The sequence below is a fragment of the Choloepus didactylus genome, chromosome 21, assembly GCF_015220235.1.
Source record: "Choloepus didactylus isolate mChoDid1 chromosome 21, mChoDid1.pri, whole genome shotgun sequence".
Taxonomy (NCBI): Eukaryota; Metazoa; Chordata; class Mammalia; order Pilosa; family Megalonychidae; genus Choloepus; species Choloepus didactylus.
In genome coordinates, this window is record NC_051327.1 from 30,337,897 (window position 1) to 30,353,972 (window position 16,076).

Here is a 16,076-nt window from a genome sequence, read left to right on the forward strand (position 1 = left end):
TACTTTTTTTGCGTGGCTGCGAAGGAGATGTTGACTGAGAGGCTGTGCCATTAGCACTACTCTCTTCTTCCTCTTTAGCTTCCACTTTTACTTCAGGTTTCTTTTCATCCACTTCCATCGGTTCTGATTTCTGCTCTGTTGTATCTGTTTCTTCTTTAACTTGGGAAGATCCTTGCAAATCCTCCTCCATCATCTTGAGAAAAACAAAATAACAAAAAATGACGTATGAATTTCAAAGTGCTTTATTCTAACTCTGCCTTACTGAAAGACTCTTAAAAATCTATATGGGCTTGTTAAAACCTTCCCCTAGCCTGCTTCTCCTAGAAGTAGGAATGAAGCATTTAGTGTCAGTCGAAGTCACCTCAATAAAGTACCAATGCAATTACAGTCCTAATTTAAAATTTTTACATATGATAGTGCTTACAAAAAGTCACAAATGCAAATGAACACCCTATCACCTGCTCAGTATTTCTGCATATAGGTATTTCTAGTATAGAATAAGAATCTCTTAAAAAATTGGGGAACGGATCAAAAGCCCAACTATTCAGAGAGACCAGGCAAGTAAAGCAGGTGTGGTACAAGACAGCAGGGAACAGTGGGGACTCTGGCAAGCTGGAGAGCCCACCCTCATCGGAAGGCCACGGCTGTGCAAGCAGAATAGTGACGTAGCTTCTCATTTTTCAAGAGACGCCAGGAAATCTAGAGTTTTATGTGCAATTTCCTGATCTTTACATTATTGTGTGGGCCAAATAAACACAGTTACAAGGCTGGATTCAGTTTTCAGCTTCTACCATAGGTTAATGAGTAGACGAACACACCCTTTCTGCAGTGTACATCTGCAGAACTATAAACGAACAAAGAATTGTGTGTCAGTTTGTATGTATTATGTCCCCCCCAAGAAAAAGCCATATTCTTTGATGCAATCTTGTGGGGCAGATGTATTAGTGTTGATTAAGTTGGAACCTTTCCATTAGGCTGTTTCCATGGACACAAGACCCACCCAACTGTAGGAGATAAGTTATTAGATAATTTCCATAGAAGTGAGGCCCCGTCCATTCAGGGTGGGTCTTTATTGGCTCACTGGAGCACTTTAAAAAGAGGCACATAGGTCCAGATGCTTGCTGCAGCTGAGACACACATTTTGAAGATGGCCATTGGAAGATGACACTGACATTCTGGAGAAAGCCATTTTGAAACCAGAACTCCAGAGTAGATGCCAGCCACGTGACTTCCCAGCTAACAGAGGTTTTCCGGACACCATTGGCCATCCTTCAGTGAAGGTACCCGACTGCTGATGCCTTAACTTGGACCCTTTATGGCCTTAAAACTGTAACTGTGTAACCAAATAAACCCCCTTTTTAAAAGCCAATCCTTTAGTGGTGTTTTGCAAAATGGCAATATTAGCAAAGCAGAACAAATGCCAAGGAAAAAGGTGTTGGATGATTCAAAAATTTAAAAAATAAACCAGTGTTCATCAGTTTTGACAAAACAAAATTAACCTACACTTCATATTTAAAAATAATCAATCGATTTTTAACCTAGTCCTACACACACAACTTGAACCCAGATTAATCAGAGTATCGGAACAAAGCCCAAAGACTCCCATGGACGCTCCCACACACAGCACACCCACTTGCAACCAAGGAGCAGTGCCCACCTCAGACCGAGGCTCCCCTTTGGATCCACTGGGATCGGGCTCAACCTCTTCGGGCTTGACCTCCGTCTTCATTTCAAGCACTGGTACATCAGGTCCTGGCTGCTGGGAATTGGTTTCAGCACTGGCCACTGAGGATGGGGTGGGGACCCTGTTATCAATGCTAGCTGCCGCCTGAGAAAGCTGTGAAGAAATCAAAATCATTCACCTTTTAAATAAGATAATATAAATGATCATGAACTCTGTTGCTGAACCTATGTACAATTTCTCAGTACTGTATCAGAGTTGTAGGGATACTCATTGTCAGTCAATAACACAATTTGCTCCTTGCTGAGAGTGCAGAGATGAAAGAGAGAGCTTTCTGAATTCTGACATAAAATTATTTTCTGGAAATTTTCTACCTTAGTCACAAAATCTCCTATTTTAAAATTCATTCCCTACAATAAGGTCATTAACATTTTTGGCAAAAGGCTGAATTATAAATCTATTAGTTTCTACGAAGGGGGGAAGAGACTGCTGATATGGAGAAAGAAAGGATGTATAAAGAGCCTTCTAACCACAGGCCAGCGGTGGTGGTACTGTAGCAAATAAACAGTAAGGGCAAGAACTAATGAAGGAATTTTAAAATTTCAAAGTCTTACTCAATGGGAGTGTTAAGTAAACAAACAAAAGATGACATTAAATCACAAAGGAATCTTATTTAGATACAGGAAATACGGAGTAAGGATAAATAAGCACATCTGTCTTCAGAGAAATACAAATAGTAATGCCATCTCAGGGTTATTGCTGGGATCAATGTTGACAATTTACAAATAAATAACCTAAGTGTCCAAGAATAAAGTTACTGTATTGGGAGTGGGGTGGGGGGGGGATAGGTGGCTCTATGTTAGACTGATAAGCAAATGGATACTAAAATTTCAGCGACAACTTCAAGGAGAGACGGGAAAGCCCTGGTTCAGTGGGTGGCTGCTTCAGCAGGCCGCAACTGAGAGCACCCCAACCTTCACCTGCAGGGGTGAACAGGCAGTTCTGAAACACAGGAAGTGCAAGCCTGGGCCATTTCAGTTCAGGGAAAATAAAACGATTCTCTACTTTGAAAAGAAGGTTGACAGACAAGATTAAAGACCACGTAAAATTAGAAATGTGAGCTTGTTTACCAAATCCTCCTAACATCAGGAGAAAAATTACTAAAACTTGAAAGATAGACTTCTAGAACAAATAATGGGGAACACAAGGTCCTACAAATAAATGCTTTAAGAAGTTCTACAGATGACTCAAGGACGACGTCTTTACAATCACAGATTCCTGAAATCAAGTTTACTTAGAGAGGATAATCCTAAGTCACGTCCTACCACACACAGCCTTTGGAGCCAATTGGAAACAAAGCACAGCTCATTATGGTTCGATTAGGGTAGATATCTTCTGGGATTGTACCAAGAGGGGACAGCGATCTCATCACAGAACTTTTTCCCGAGAAGCTCCCCCTGCATCCTCTTGGCCTAACGCCCACAGCGGGAAAGGCTCACCGGCGTGCCGGGAGGCTGGGCGTGCACGGATGTCGGCTGCTGCTGCGATGACTGAGGGGTGGGCACAGATGGGGGCTGGACGGGAGTTTGAGGCTGCGGGGCCACTGGGGCCTGGGCCGCTGCCTGCACTGTAGGGGTGCTCTGGGTTTGGGTGGCACTGGGCACAGAGCCGGGAGTCGGGGCAGGCGTCTGCCCTGAAGATGACACGGGGGTCGAAGGCTGGGTGGGAGCGGCTGGCTGGGGTGGAGTCATCCCTGGCGGTGTCGGGTGCTGGAGGGAGGGCATGCCGGCAGCTGTGGAAGCAGGAGGTGGCGTCTGGTGCAGAGGGGACTGCGTCACTGGTGGACACGGCAGCTGGCTGGCCTGGGGCCCGAGCATGTTCAGAGGGTTGGGCAGAGCAGCACCAGGTACCTGCCCCTAACAGGAGAGAAGAGAGCACATGAAAACCATTTCCCACTTTGAATACACAACAATACATCTGAAGAATTATATATGTGAAAGTCTAATCATCGTTTCTCGATCAGGTCTGCTGGTTTGACAGGAATGTTCCATTTGTGAAAATTCATCACGCTGTACACATGTAATAATGTGCATTTTATAATAATAAAGATAACACAAAGAATGTTTCTCTTACTTTGATTTATATAACTATCAAAACCTCTGGTTTAAACAAACATACATATACTCAGCTCATTAGCTGCGTGCCCCGTAACATACGCCTGAAGCTTAGACCACTGACAAAGGTATTTCTCTTCTGTAAAAACCAAATGATTCAAACACTGAACTGTTTCGGTGCAGTGGTTCTCAACTGAGGAAACTCCAAAATTACCTATGGACCTTTTCAAATCCATGACCATCTGGGGCCCTCCCTAAATACACTGACTCTGGATCTGAGAAACAGATTTTTAAAAGCTCTACAGGTGATTCCCAATCAATGCCCCAGAGCAGGGGTCGGTGAACCACCGCTCAGGGGCCAAACCCAACTTGCTGTCTGCTCTGTGAACGGTTTTACTGGAGCACAGCCACAGGCCCACTGGTTTACGTACTATCCGTGGCTACTTGTACACTGCAAGAACAGAGTGAAGCAGTTAAAACAGAGATCCTCTGGCCCACAAAGCCAAAAATATTTACTATCTGGCCCTTTACAGAAAATGTTTGTTGACCCCTGTCGTAGAACAATGAAATGTTGTGGAAAATAAGAATTAATAAATATTCTGGAAGTAAATCTAAAGTATTTAATGATTTTTATTCATATTATGTTGTATGAAAAAACTTAACCATGAATTTTCTCTTTTGGGGAAGATATGACCTGTTTTAAATACCTCTACATTTGCATACAACAGCAATGTGATGCACTACAGTAACAAAAGAAAAAGAAAAGCAAGATGAATGGAAAATATTTCTGTTCAGTTTTAGATTGAATAATTAAAAACACATTTAACAAGGAGAGAACCACTCAGATGATCCAGTTAGCGTGAGCTCAACAGGGAAAACCGAGAGGCAGGCCACAGGCCGCACAACAAACCAGCAGGGCTGGATTCACCAAGCTTTCTCACCCTGTTCTTAATCCCAAGGTCTCTCAGGATCATGTGTGAAATTCAGAATTTAAAATATGCAAACAAAAGGCAGTAAGCCAGGACCCCGCCCCAATCAAGATGGCAGAGTGCGATGCTTTAGGGCTCTGTTCCCCCACAGAAGCTTTGAACAGCCAGCAAGAACTTGAAGAAACATCGTTCTCAAGCTCCAGAAAACAGCTAAAGCACTGCAGTAAGAGGAAGAGCACTGAGTCAAGAAAAAGGCTACTTAAAAACAGCAGGATCTCGTGGTGCCCTGGGTGTCTCTTCCCCACCCCTCTGGTCCCAGATCCAGAGGGAGCAGGTGAACACTTCTGCACATACTGAGAGCACGTATGTCTGGGGATGTTCTGAGGGACTCACCATCCCAGAACTTGCCCTGCATGTAGAAGGTGGCTCACTGAACTCTCTAGAACACTGTGGAGAGCAGCCAAGTGGCTGCCCAGGGCAAGGGACTGCTGGCTGTCGGTCATACAGGGCAGTGCCCGGGACCTAGGGAAGGGGGGCCATCTGTATCTGTGTAAAGGGGGAGACTCTTAGGGCCACACACACATGCCCAAGATGCCGTGGGTGCAGTAGGATCAGGGAGGCCCCTGTGTGTTGACCTGGAGGGGTTCTGCAAATGCTACAGAGATAAGGTCTGAAGGAGAGCACTTACACAGGTCAATCTTCAAAGGCTCAGAAAGGTGGTCTCTTTTTCCTCCTTAACAAAGAGATGTTTCATAGTCTAAATTACAGTGATAACACATTAAAATATCAAAATGTACAGGTTTCAACAAAAGATTACAAAACACACAAAGAAACAGGAAGCGATGGCCGAGACAAAGGAGAAGATTAAAGCATTAGACACCATCAATGAGGAGGATCGGACCTGGGACATTCCAGACAAAGACTTCTAAAAAATGGTCTTAAAAATGCTCAAAGAGCTAAAGGAAAACATGGAAAGCGATAGATGAACACTAAGAAATATAGCAATAGAGAGATGGAAGTTATGAAAAGGAACCAAACAGATCAATGATCATAGTAACAGAAGTTAAAAATTTCCTTGAGGGACTCAATAGCAGATTGGAACTGGCAGAATAAAGAATTGATGAACTTGAAGATAAGACTATTGAAATCATCAAGTCTAAGAAGCATAAAGAAGAAAGAGTAAAGAAAAGTGAACAGAGCCTGAGGAAACTGTGGACACCATCACGTGTATCAATATACGCACTGTGGGAATCCCAGAAGGAGAAGAGAGAAAGGGGTAGAGAGAACATTCAAAGAAATAACAGCTAAAAACTTCCCAAATTAATGGAATGATTTGGATGTTCTTTTTTATTCTAATTTTTATTTTTTGGAGTAATGAATACTGATTGTGGTGATCAATGCACAACTATGAACAACTGATTGTACACTTTGAAGAACTGTATGTTATGTGAATATATCTCAATAAAATTGCATTTGAAAAAAAAAGAATATGAGTAAAAGTTAAAGCAAAAAAGAAAAAAAATTTCTCAAATATAACAAAAGACATAAAATATACATGCCCAAGAAGCTCAATGAACTGTAAAACAGGATAAACCCAAATGGACCATGCTGCACCATATTATAATCAAACTATCAAATGGCAAAGATAAAGAGAGAATTCTGAAAGCCACAGAGAGAAACAATGTGTCACACACTAGGAAGTCTCAGTAAGAGTAAGGGCCAACTTCTTGTTGGAAACTACAGAAGCAAGAAGACAGTGGGAGAACATTTTTAAAGTGCTGAAAACAAAACAAAAAATTGCCAACCAAGAATCCTGTCTTTCAAAAATGAGGCAAGGTGAGAGAGGAGGCAAGATGGAGGCACAGAGAGGAGTGGAATTTAGTCAGTCTCCTGGAGCAACTAATAAACAACCAGGAAAAACTAGTAAATAATTTGGAATAACTGCTGGGGGAAAACCATGACTGTCCACACATCATTATGCCAACCTGGATTGGGAGGAATGTCTGAGATTGCAGCATAAAATCTGTAAGTAAAAACTGCGGAACCACGGAGGGAGCCCCCTTCCCTCACAGCAAGCTTTAGCTGCATTCCCAGAGCAAGCGAATATAGCTGGGGTTTTAATTAACAAATGTGGACTGCTAAATACAAGCTACAAACCCCTAACAAGCAGACAGAGGCTTTTAGTGATGACTGACCTTAAAGAACCAGAAGACTCCACTGACCAGGTGTTACCTTTGGCTGATGGGTAAAACTGGCAGGCCGTAGACTGGCTCTGAAAGGAGACTTTCTGTCCCTTTTTCTCTCAACCTGAGGGGCTCAGTGGAGAGAGCCTCGGCCATTTTCAGTTCACAGTGCTCTGACCCAGACAGGGGTGGAGATAACAGAGACAAAGGAGCTACTCAAATGCAGATGATAACTCCCTAGGGGGTGTATCTTCCCTAAGAGGAAGGAGGTGGGGCCCAGCTCTACAACCCATCTTCCCTTCAGAAGCAGACTCCAGAGCCTGGGGGAAAACAGCCAAAACAGAAACCGAAGGGGCCACACCTCCTTACACCAGTCAGGAGTGACAGGTTGACAGGTGCCACCTGCTGGGCAGGTTAGGAAACGCACAGCGGCTACAGACCTCACAGAAAAGTCTGTCAATCTCTAAGACACACCTGCAGGGAGACGTGAAACTGAATATAACCCTATTCTGAGATCTGAACCCGTTCTGTTCTGGGAAAATCTGACTGAGGTAACCAAGGAAAACAGATGCTGAGAAAACAGAAAACTACAATTTACACTGGGAAAAACGAAGCTATGGCCCAGTCAAAGGAAAAAACTCACACCTCAATCAAGATACAGTTGAGATATTGTTTCACTTTAATGAAACAATTTATTAAGATTTTCAAAGAAATACGCTAAATCAAATAAAAACCCAAATCAACAAGTTCAGGGAAGATATGGCAAAAGAGAAGGCTACAAAGAAAACGCTGGACGAACATAAGGTAGAAATCGAAAGTTTGAAAAAACAACTGGCAGAATCCATGGAAATGAAAGGCACAACACAAGAAATGAAAAACACAATGAAGACATACAACAGCAGATCTCAAGAGGCAGAAGAAAACACTCACGAACTGGCAAACAAAACACCTGAAATCTTACACACAAAAGAACAGATAGGGAAAAGAATGGAAAATATGAGCAACGTCTCAGGGAATTGAATGACAACATGAAGCACATGAATGTACATGTCATGAGTGTCCCAGAAGAAGGGAAAAGGGGCAGAAGCAATAATGGATGAAATAATCAATGAAAATTTCCCATCTCTTATGAAAGATATAAAATTACAGATCCAAGAAGTGCAGCATACCCCAAACAGAACAGATCTGAATAGACCTACGCCAAGACACTTAATAATCAGATTATCAAATGTCAAAGATAAAGAGAGAATCCTGAAAGCAGCAAAAGAAAAAGTGATCCACCACATACAAAGGAAGCTTGATAAGACTATACGAAGATTTCTCAATAGAAACCACGGGGTCAAGAAGGAAGTGGTATGATATAGTTAAGATACTGAAAGAGAAAAACCACCAACCAAGAATCTGGCAAAACTGTTCTTCAAATATGAGGGAGAGTTTAAAATATTTTCTGTCAAACAGACAATGAGAGAGTTTGTGAACAAGATACCTGCTCTACAGGAAACACTAAAGGGAGCACTACAGCCTAATAGGAAAAGACAGGAGTGAGAAGTCTGGAACACAATTTTGGGTGATGGTGGCACAGCAACGTAAGTGCACTGAACAAAAATGAATGTGAGTATGGTTGAAAGAGGAAGCTTAGGAACATGTGGGACACCAGAAGGAAAGAGGAAAGATAGACTGGGATTGTATAACTCAGTGAAACCTAGAGTGCTCAACAACTGTGATAAAATGTACAAACACATTTTTACATGACGGAGAACAAATGAATGTCAACCTTGTAAGGTGTTAAAAATAGGGTGCTATCGGGGAAAAAAACACAATCAATGCAAACTAGAGACTGTAGTTAACAGAAACATTGTATTGTGCTTCCTTTAATGTAACAAAGGCAATATCTTGGCATTGGTGATGATGTCTGACTCTTTTATTCTACTTTAGTTTCATTCTATCTTTCCTTTTGTTGCTTTTTAGCTTTCACGTTTCTCTTTTCTTTCTTTTGCTCTTGTCTCTCTACTTTCTTTGACTCTTCCTCCTTCTTTGTGGAAGAAATGGAGATGACCTTATATAGATACTAGTGATGGTGGTGAATACATAAATACGTGACTATACAGGGAATCATCGATTGTTTACTTAGGATGAAAAGTATGGTAGGTAAATGTGCCGGTTTGAGTGTATTGTGTCCCCCAAATGCCATTATCTTTGTGGTCTTGTGTGGGGCAGAAGTTTTGGTGTTGGTTAGATTTGCTTGGAGTGTGCCCCACCCAGCTGTGGGAGATAATTTTGATGAGATGTTCCCATGGAGGCTTGGCCCCACCCATTCGGGGTGGGCCTTGATCGGTGGAGCTATATAAATGAGCTGACTCGGGGGGGGAAGAAAGAGAGTGCAGCTGGGAGTGATGTTTTGAAGAGAAGCAAGCTTGCTAGAGAGGAACGTCCTGGGAGAAAGCCGTTTTGAGGCCGGAGCTTTGGAGCAGACGCCAGCTGCCTTCCTAGCTAACAGAGGTTTTCCGGAGGCCATTGGCCATCCTCCGGTGAGGGTACCCGATTGCTGATGTGTTGCCTTGGACGCTTTGTGGCCTTAAGACTGTAACTGTGTAGCAAAATAAATCCCTGTTTTATAAAAGCCAATCCATCTCTGGTGTTTTGCATTCTGCAGCATTAGCAAACTAGGACAGATTTTGGTACCAGAGAAGTGGGGTGCTTTTGCTGCTGAGTTTGCAAATACCAAACATGCTGGAACGGCTTTTTAAATGGATAAGGGGAAGACTCTGGAAGAATTGTGAGGAGCTTGATAGAAAAGGCCTAAACTGCTTTAAAGAGACTGTTTGTGGAAATATGGACTCTAAAGATACTTCTGATGAGGCCTTGAACAGAAATGGTGAATGTGTTGTTGTAAACTGGAAGAAAGGCGATCCTTGTTTTAAACTGGCAGAGAATTTGGCAAAATTGAGTCCTGGTATCAGATGGAAGGAAGAATTTAAAAGTGACAAACTGGAATACTTAGCTGAGGAGATCTCCAGACTACCTGTGGAGGATATATCCTGGCTTCTCCTTGCAGCTTATAGTAAAATGCGAGTGGAGAGAGATAAACTTAGAACTGAACTCTTGGGTTCAAAGAAACCAGAAGCTGATGGCTTAGAAAATTACGAGCTTCCAGGGGGTGGAATCCCAGAGGCTACAGCCCAACGTGAGGATGTAACCAAACACAAAACCCAGCCGCCATTTCAGTACAAGCCAAGATTGGAGACGGAATTATCCAGAAAGGATTTGTGGAAAGTCCTATTGTCTGATGGCTTTGACCCCTGTGTGCTTCATGCAAAGCCAACAGAATTTTTGCGAGATCTTTATAGACAGAGCCATTGCCGGTCTGGACTGGAGGAGACAGACAAGGAAAAAATTAAAGGAAAAATTTCTTCAAAGACAGAGCCGTGGAGGTTGAGGTCTGGAGTCAGGAGGTCTAGGGCTGAGAGAGCGGAGCAGCCCACACGCAGGGAAAGGGTGAGTTTGCCCTGGAGGTCGAGGGCGGGCCTTCCACCTCGTTGCTCAGGAAATGTCCTGCCACCCCAAGCCCCAAAGAGGGTGGAGCACATTCCCAGGGAATTGGGGAGAGCCTGGCTGCCACCACGCTGTTCTGAAGGGGTTGAGCGTGTGCCCCGGAGATGGAAGGGAATCCGGGAGCTGCCCCGATGTTTGAGGAGGGTGGGGCCGAGAAGGTGGTCTCCCCAATGTGTGGATATATTGGAGCACTCACCTAAGTGTTTGGAGAGGAAAGGGCTGCCGAAAAGGCCCTTAGGAAGGGTTAGGCTCCCGCTCTCTCAAGCCCCAAGGATGCAACGTCGTTCTGTAAATGACTCTCAGACTTTGAAATCTAATGGAGTTTGTCCTGCAGGTTTTAGGAACTGTTTTGCTCCTGTTAACCCTGTTTTCCTTACTGTTTCTCCTTATGGCAATGGAAATGTTTATCCTATGAATGTCTCTCCTTTGTATATTGGAAGCACATAACTTGTTCTAGGTTCACAGATCCACAGCTAGAGGGGAATTATGCCTTAGAACTGACCAAGCCTAAACTTATTTTGATGGGATTTTGTACTTAACTTTTGTTACTGAAATGATTTAAGTTTTTGTGATAAATGAATGTATTTTGTATTTGGAAAGATAATGCCATTTTGGGTTCCAGGGGGTGGAATGTGCCGGTTTGAGTGTATTGTGTCCCCCAAATGCCATTATCTTTGTGGTCTTGTGTGGGGCAGAAGTTTTGGTGTTGGTTAGATTTGCTTGGAGTGTGCCCCACCCAGCTGTGGGAGATAATTTTGATGAGATGTTCCCATGGAGGCTTGGCCCCACCCATTCGGGGTGGGCCTTGATCGGTGGAGCTATATAAATGAGCTGACTGGGGGGGGGGGGAAGAAAGAGAGTGCAGCTGGGAGTGATGTTTTGAAGAGAAGCAAGCTTGCTAGAGAGGAACGTCCTGGGAGAAAGCCGTTTTGAGGCCGGAGCTTTGGAGCAGACGCCAGCTGCCTTCCTAGCTAACAGAGGTTTTCCGGAGGCCATTGGCCATCCTCCGGTGAGGGTACCCGATTGCTGATGTGTTGCCTTGGACGCTTTGTGGCCTTAAGACTGTAACTGTGTAGCAAAATAAATCCCTGTTTTATAAAAGCCAATCCATCTCTGGTGTTTTGCATTCTGCAGCATTAGCAAACTAGGACAGTAAACAAAACCATCTTAAAAAAAAATGGGTTGATAAAGAAACCTTGAGGGCACTACACTGAGTGAAATAAGTCAGACACAGAAGGACTAATATTGCAGGGTCTCACTGATATGAACTAATTATAATACATAAATTCATAGACATGAAATATAAGTTACCAGGATTTAGAATAAGGCTAAAGAACAGGGAGCAGTTGCTTATTATGAGCAGAATGTTCAACTAGGTTAACTTAAGTGTCTGGAAATGGACAGAGGTGATGGTAGCACGTTATTGTGAGAACAACTAACAGTGCTGAATGGTGTGTGAATGTGGTAGAAAAGGGAAGCTTAGAGTCATGTATGTCACCAGAAGGAAAGTTGGAGGTTAAAAGATAGGAATGTATAAAACAGTGAATCTTGTAGTGGACAATATCTGTGATTAACTGTATAAATATTAGAAATCTCTTTCCTGAACTAGAACAAATGATGACACTATAACTAAAAGTTAATAATAGAGGTGTATATAGGGAAAAACATATTTATTGCAAACTATGTACTACAGCTAGTAGTATTTTAACATTCTTTCATTAACAGTAACAATTGTACTTTACCAATACTATGAGTCAATAAGTGAGGGGGGGTAGTTAGGGGTATTGGAGGATTTGAGTTTTCTTTTTTTGTCATTATTTCTTTTCTGGAGTAATGAAAATGATCTAAAAATTGAAAAAAAAATTAATTGTGCTGATGGATGCACAGCTGTATGATGGTACCGTCGGCAAATGATTGTGCACTTTGGATCTTTGGATAATTGTATGGTCTGTGAACAATCTCAATAAAATTAAAAAAAAAAAAAAAAAAAGAGGCAGGGATTGAAACATTTGCAGATAACAAAAGCTGAGGGACTTCGTCATCCCTAGACCAGCACTACAAGAAAAGCTAAAGGAAGGTCTGCAGGTTGAAAGGAAAGGACATTAGACAACTGACTGAAACCACAAGAAGAAATAAAGATCTGTGGTAAAGATAATGACATGGGTAAATATAAATACTGATACTATTGTACTTATTATTCGTAACTCCACTTTTTACATCCGACAGGATCTAAAAGGCAAATGCATACACTGTAGTGATATATCAACAGTTTTGGACTCACAATGTATAAATATGTAATTTGTGACAAGAATTATATAAAGGTGGGAAAGCAAAGGGTATAGGAACATAGTTCACGTATGCTGCTGAAGTTAAGTTAGTAACGAAGCAAACAAAGTTTTTATGGATTTAGGATGTTAAATTTAAGCCCCATGTTAACCACAAAGAAAATACCAGAGAATGTATAAACGCATAGAGACAGAAAGGAGAGCACAGTCTACCAGGGCTCGGGGAGAGACTGGCAATGGGAAGTTAATGTAAAAGGAATGTAGGGTTTCTGTCTGAGGTGAAGGGAAAGTTCTAGTAATGGATAATGAGGGGCCTGCAACACTGTGAATGTGATTAATCCCACTGAATGGTCTGCTCGGGGGGGTGGGGTTGGGAGGGGAAGATTTAAATATGTTTCCACAATTAAAAAAAAAAAGAAACTAATTAGATAATGACCATTAAATGCAGTACACGATACTGGGATCTAAAATTGGAAGTGAAAAAGGCTCAAAAGGATATTATAGGGACATAAGAAAAATTGGAATATGGAATGTATGCTTTATATCAATTTAAATTTCTCAAATTTGTTAACTGTAATTGAGGAATTTACATAAGTGAATATCCTTGTTCACAGGAAATGTGCATGGAAGTAATACGTGTTCGAGGAGTTTGATGTACAACAACCTGCTCTCAAATGTTCAGAAAACAGACAGAATGACAGGAAAATAGGTAGATGATAGAATGATATGCTAAAGATGGCAAAACGCTAAAACTGGTGGCTCTGGGTGTCTGGGGGTGTGGGGCAGTGTTGGGCATTTTCTGTATGAGGCTTATATTAATTTTGTTACTGTCCTGTAACTGTGAGATTATTTCAAAATAAAAGTTAAAAAAAAAAAAAAAAAAAAAAAAACCCAGTAAGACAACAACCAGAAACCACCAAATCAAGACACAAACAAAAGCATACAAACCAAAAATCACAACATCCACTTTTACAGTGATGGCAAAACAGGGAAAAAACAGAAGGATGCGGACACATGGAAACTAAATACATATTCCAGGATTCTAGCTTCTGCGAAACGCAGCACAGCAGTAAGCGGGTGCCACACAGTGTGGGAAATGCAGTGGGATTGCGTCGTGTACCTGTGCCACGCCTGCCTGGGCCGCCGGTTGCCCCACGCCCACGCTGTTCACGCTCATTGCACCGCCGGATGGCGGGAACTGGTTCTGCGGCAGGAACTGGCTCTGGCCGGGCGTCTGGGCCATCATGTTGTTGGCGTGGGCACCCATCATGTTTGGAGGCTGAGGCAGGCGGGAGGGCGAAATGGCCATCTGAAAGACAACAAGCAGCACCAGAAGCTGCGGTTCAGACAACACAGCCAGCATCCTCACCACGTGGCTCAAATTCCCTCCTTCCTAGCAGGCTTGGGAAGAACTTCCTGGTTCCTAGACACTTCATGCGCGTTCTCATGCAATCTCCCTATGAGCCAACTTCAAGTTGTCTGTGACTTATAAATCAGCAGCAAGCTATAATTTCAAGATCAAAATATGCTAAAGTTTTTAGAAAGCAGCATAAGGTTACTCTAGGCGTCAACTGAAGCTGACAATTCCTCTTGCCACATATCTGACCCTGCCTACTTAGTCCTCAGATTCCCCATCTTCTCACAAGGTTCAAAGTCCCGATGAGTTCATCATTCCAATAAAAGTAATGGTCAAAAGAATTATCACTGCAGGAATGAAGACAACAAACAAGAGCATGGAAATAAAGCATAACCCAAATTCAAAGGGACAGGTACCACATGATTCTCAGACTAAATATGAATTTCACTGCTTACAGAATTCTACTAAAGCAAGGGATGTCGCAAGCCCAACTAAGGTCGGGCAGAGGCCTTACCCCTGGCACCGAGCCCATACTGCTCATCTGGACAGGATGGCTCATGGGGGACGCTGCCCGCGGTCCCATGGCTGCTTGTGGCAACTGCACATTCCCCAACGACATCGGATTAAATGAATTCATCCCTGTAAAAAAGTACCCACAATGGTTCATGAGGAAAACACTCTAAGTAACATACGATAGAACACATATGCAACAAATGTAACTGAAAGGAAACCACCCAGTTAAGTCAAAAGAGATAGTTAAGTACCAGACTTTTACTTACATAGGAAAAATAGTAAACAATTCCCAAGCCTCCTTAGGACAGCAAGACTCAGAAAAACGTTACTGATGGGGCGGTATGGTAGAGGTGGGTGGTAGGAAAGTGCAAGGGGATGAGGGTCAGGTGAAACCCAAATGGAAGAGGCTGAGGTGGAGCTGATGTGGAAGACAGCACACTAGACAGAACGGCCAAAGGGAAGGCGAGGCAGCACCAGGAAGAAAAACAGGGTCTGCCCTGTCAGGACAGTGCTGGGACCAGCTACTGAGGAGTGGATTACTAAACCAGGGCAACCATCGAGACAAACCTCCACCTAACACCTCTGGAGCACCTGGCTCCATCCCCTCTACACAGGAAATCTATTCCCATCACCCCAGACTTCCTAGCTCTCTGCCTGTTTACATTTTCACATTTATTCTTAGAATATGTGATTTAAGACTCACAACCATCTTTTAATTTTCTGAGCATTTTAAGCATTTATACAGCAGCCAAGGGAATGTACACCCTGGAGATCGGAAGTTCTCAACCTCAACCTCCTCTACAGACTGGAAAGATCTTTTTGTGGCTTACTTTCACCTTTCCAGGAGTGCTCCAAGTTTGAAGGAATGTCACACCAAGGAAGAAACTTGACAAGCCCAAAAGTGTCTCCAGAACACAGTGTCCAGTTCCCAATACTGTGTGAGAAACTCTAAATACCAAGAAAATGCCAGTTCCAGTCAGTCTGAGGAGCGATGCTGGGCTCTCGTCCTAGCACTGGGTGGCTGCAGGGGGGTCCCAAAGAGCACCTGCCTCCCTCAGTGCCACCTTCAGAACCACCCAGAAATGTCACTCTCAAGTTACTGAGTGCCAATACAGGCCCAGGAGGACTTTCCAGGGAGCCTGTAGGTTCCCCTTTCTTGAGGATTTTAGGAATAAATAAGAGAAAAAGATGTACTAAGAAATAGCACCATAAAAAATCCACGCCTACACATCCATGTTTATGAGTGGTTAGCTATAAAGTATCTTTCAACATTCTGACAAACAGCTATCTCAACACATCCCAAACCAGCCACATTTTCCGATGTAGACAAAGTCCGTGTCATCCCCAACAGCCAGCCAGCCACTTTCCTAAGGCTCAATTTCTCTGACTTCTTGATTTATCTCACCCCTCATATCCAGTCCATCAAAACAAGTTCCTGAAAAAGTTTCTCCAGAATATCAGT

The 16,076-nt window shown here is 42.9% G+C and overlaps 1 protein-coding gene across 1 annotated transcript in view; it reads right to left on the reverse strand.

Annotated features, from left to right (window-relative positions):
• LOC119517074 (CREB binding protein) overlaps nt 1-16,076 on the reverse strand; it is a 179,598-nt gene that overhangs the window by 33,456 nt on the left and 130,066 nt on the right. The window contains 5 exon segments of the mRNA XM_037813571.1: nt 4-193; nt 1,658-1,837; nt 3,181-3,597; nt 13,865-14,053; nt 14,616-14,740. Of these exon segments, the coding sequence (XP_037669499.1) occupies nt 4-193; nt 1,658-1,837; nt 3,181-3,597; nt 13,865-14,053; nt 14,616-14,740 (1,101 nt within the window).